A 3,598-nucleotide genomic window follows, 5' to 3' on the forward strand; every position below is an offset into this window, starting at 1 on the left:
CAAATTCCTTACTCTACATGGTTTTCATGGTTTTCAAATATTGTTGTAGTGCTTCAACACTCTAAATTGAGGATGGATATATTAAGTTTAATTGCTGACATTGTTTGGTATTTATGAAAAGCTAGAAATGCTTATATTTATGAAGCTCATGTCATAACGGAGCACGAGGTTCTTTTTCTTTCTTTGAAGCAATGGGATGAGTTTAAACAAATTATGAATGATCCATCTATGCGTTGTAACGGACCGCTTGCAAGTAGAACAGAGGCGTGGCAACCTCCACCCATTGGTGTATATAAGTTGAATTTTGATGCTTCTTTTATTGCTCATTCTGGAGAAGCTGCCGGAGGATTTGTTGTTCAAATTTCAGAAGGGTGAATTGTCAAAGCTGCCATCTGTTCACTACCAAACATGTCATCTACTCTAATGGCTGAAGCTACTACTGCTAGGAAAGCACTTAGATGGAGTTTGGAGTGGGACTTTACTGACTTAATTATCAAGGGTGATTGTAAAGTGCTCCTTGATTCAAAGAGTCCTCAAAGCTACATCGCTGCTATTTGGGAAGATATTAGCTTTCTGTTTTCCCAGTTCCAATGGGCATCCTTGAATTGGATTGATAGAAATGCTAATTCTATTGCTCATGTATTGAGTCACCTGGGTTTAAAAGAGAAGAGTGATATAATGTTTGATCTTGCTGTCCCTAGAGCGATTCAAGGGGAAGCAGCCTTGGTGGACTGCCAAAATATGTACTGTGCTTTCCTTTGAATCAATGAAATCATCTTTTTTGCCTTTGAGAAAAAAAAAAAATATATATATATATATATATGTATGAATAGATATGTATGAATATATATATATATTTCCAAGCATATATATATATATAGAACACAACAATAATACTCTCGTGGGTCCTTACCATTTGGGTGTCATATTCAAGATCCAACAATACCCCGTGGGTGACCTACCATTTAATTGGGGCGGGCTTCAGAGGCTAGGCCCGAACCCATCGACAAAAAGGGCCGGTCTATCTGTGCTTATTCTATCCAATGCTTGGGCTTTGACAATTATGGAGACATATTCAAGATCCAAGCATACGGGTGTCAATATTAAGACCCTACCATTATGTGATGTGCGACAACTATGTAATCTTTGACTGTTAATGGCTTATTATGTGAATTAGCACACCACGGCACATTTACTAACCAAAGCACTCCTAAAATATCTTGAATGATAAAAATAAATAAAAATAACACACACTCAAATCTCACACAACATCATCATCAAGCTTTTAGTTTAGTGTTAAATAGTGAAACAAGTTTGGGATAGGAAATACATAAATATCACCCAAGTACCATACAGAAAATTCCACAACAACAAAAGGAATTATAATTTTTTATTTATGAAGATATATTATTATTATAGATCTCGCCTGAAAACGGACTCTGATTTTCTGATCACTGCTTGTGGAAATCTGGATCCTTCACGATAGTCACTGGGCAGGATGCGTTTGTCATCACGTAATTTGTCACGCTTCCCAAAAGTATCCTGTTTTCATCACCACCCAGAGCTTAAACATCAATATATATATTTTTATATATGTGTGTAAATGATTTGATGAAAAAAAAAAAAAAGTGTCGAATAAAAGTGAGATCCATGAAATTACCTTTGGATGGTACTAAGTCCTCTGCTTCCCATAACCAAAGAGTCCAGCTTCAAATCTTCAACAGCTTCACATAGCTTCTCTCGGGCGTCTCCCCAGTACAGTTTGGTCACAATGTTAATCTACAAAACATATATATATATACATATATACATGATCGGTTTAATTATATACGAAAAGCATAATAAAGTAATATAGAAAACAACAAGAGACATGAAACACATGATAAGAGAAAAAAGACCTCTTTCTGTCTGGAACCAGTGTCGAGGGTGTCCAGAACTTCAGTATCAATTTGGACATCGTACTTGTGCATAGTCGCTGGTTCACGAAACTCGGCCAAAGGAATCAGAGCTACGTACAGAACCCAGATCAGATTGGATCAAATCAGATCACAGATCAGATGATCGAGAATATCAAACATTCAATCATGAATCGTGATGGGTATACATGTATATATAATTATAATTACATAGGAGGTGATGGATTATAATAGAGTAGACTTACGAGAACCAGATTTGGACCAGAGGCTGTTGTGAGACTCTTGGACGGAACCAGACTTGATGTGGATGATGTAGAAGGTGTCACCTTTATCGGCCAAGTTGTCAATAGCCCATTTCAGTGCCGTTTTGCTGCTCTTTGAGAAATCCATCGCCACACCTACCTTCCTGTCTTTCACCATTTTCTCTCTCTACCTTCTTCTTTCTCTCTCTAGCCTCTTCTTCTTCTTTATCAGAACAACAGAAAAGGGCTTTGGTTTGCGTGAGAATTTTGAAAGGCCAGATCAGGGATTTCCCAGATAAAAAATGATGTTGCTTTTGCTTTGCTAGTTGTAATGGTTTTTGATGCCTTTGTGACTTTAATACACACACTATTGTTATGACAAATCTTATCTTTTATAGTGGAGCCAGTGATCCGAAAATGCCCAAACCAACAAGAAAGCGAATCAAAACTGTATTACCCAATGCAGCACACATATTTCAAGGCATTTACTTTTGAAGCCATTACCAATTTACCATTAATAAAATTCAACATGTAAAACAACATCATTTTGATAAACTAAAAATAACAAATCATTTTTACATGGATTAAAGGCGTATAAACCTCTTTCACTTTTAAAATTGTGCATAAAACTTAGACTACTACACTAATAAAACTTATCAAGTTACTCTCAATTCATGACTAACTCTTTTAAATGAAATGTGAAATGTCAAATTTAATTTCACTTTTTAATATTAAATTAAAGATTATAATTATTATTTTAAAATTATAAAAATACCCATATCTTCTTCCCAAATACTTTGAAAGTCAAATTTGATTTAATAACTTTTAATTACTAATATTTTTAAAAGCACTTTGAGTTGTAATTTTAAAATAATAATTATATTTTTAAATTTAATATTAAATAACAATGTCAAATTTGACATTTCATAACTTATTTAGTGGTTTGGTCATAAGTTTGTGGTATCTTGATAAGTTTTGTTACTCTATAGAATTTTTTAATTTTACTCTAAATTTCATGCACGATTTTAATAGTAAAGATGAATTTTGTGATTTTAGTCTCTTTATATATATATATATATATATATATATATACACACGTTGTTTTGCAGTTTGCACGTTGAATTTGCATCTTAAGATAAAATCTGTTTTGAAATATTTTTCATTGTCCCGCACCGTGAATGGGATTAGGATCTACCATTCATTCTCGTAATTTGAATAGTTAAAGTTTAACGTGTGACTTGAACACAAAATTATGAATGATAATGTACTTAAACACAAATTTGAAACAATCTTTTACAAAAAAATAAAAAATTAATTATTAGCTGATGTGGTTTATTCTTGAGTCACATATCTTTCCTCTCTATGTAAAATGTCATGAGTCAAACTCCCATTAATTCAATTTACAGACTCAAAGCATTTTTGTTTGATTCACTTATCGCA

General features: G+C 33.4%; 1 protein-coding gene across 1 annotated transcript; it reads right to left on the reverse strand.

Moving 5' to 3' along the window:
• Positions 1-1,261: 1,261 nt before the first annotated feature.
• On the reverse strand, positions 1,262-2,528 carry LOC132313212 (universal stress protein PHOS32). Its single transcript, XM_059811894.1, has 4 exons — positions 2,162-2,528; positions 1,899-2,008; positions 1,661-1,779; positions 1,262-1,542 (listed from the first exon to the last, which is right to left on the reverse strand). The coding sequence occupies exons 1-4, from the start codon at positions 2,334-2,336 to the stop codon at positions 1,452-1,454; spliced, it is 495 nt and encodes a 164-aa protein (XP_059667877.1). The 5' UTR covers positions 2,337-2,528; the 3' UTR covers positions 1,262-1,451.
• Between the last annotated feature and the right edge of the window lie 1,070 nt (positions 2,529-3,598).

This window comes from Cornus florida, unplaced genomic scaffold (genome assembly GCF_030987335.1).
Source record: "Cornus florida cultivar Cherokee Brave unplaced genomic scaffold, ASM3098733v1 CherokeeBrave_3.0.0_Hap2_Chr06, whole genome shotgun sequence".
Classification (NCBI taxonomy): Eukaryota; Viridiplantae; Streptophyta; class Magnoliopsida; order Cornales; family Cornaceae; genus Cornus; species Cornus florida.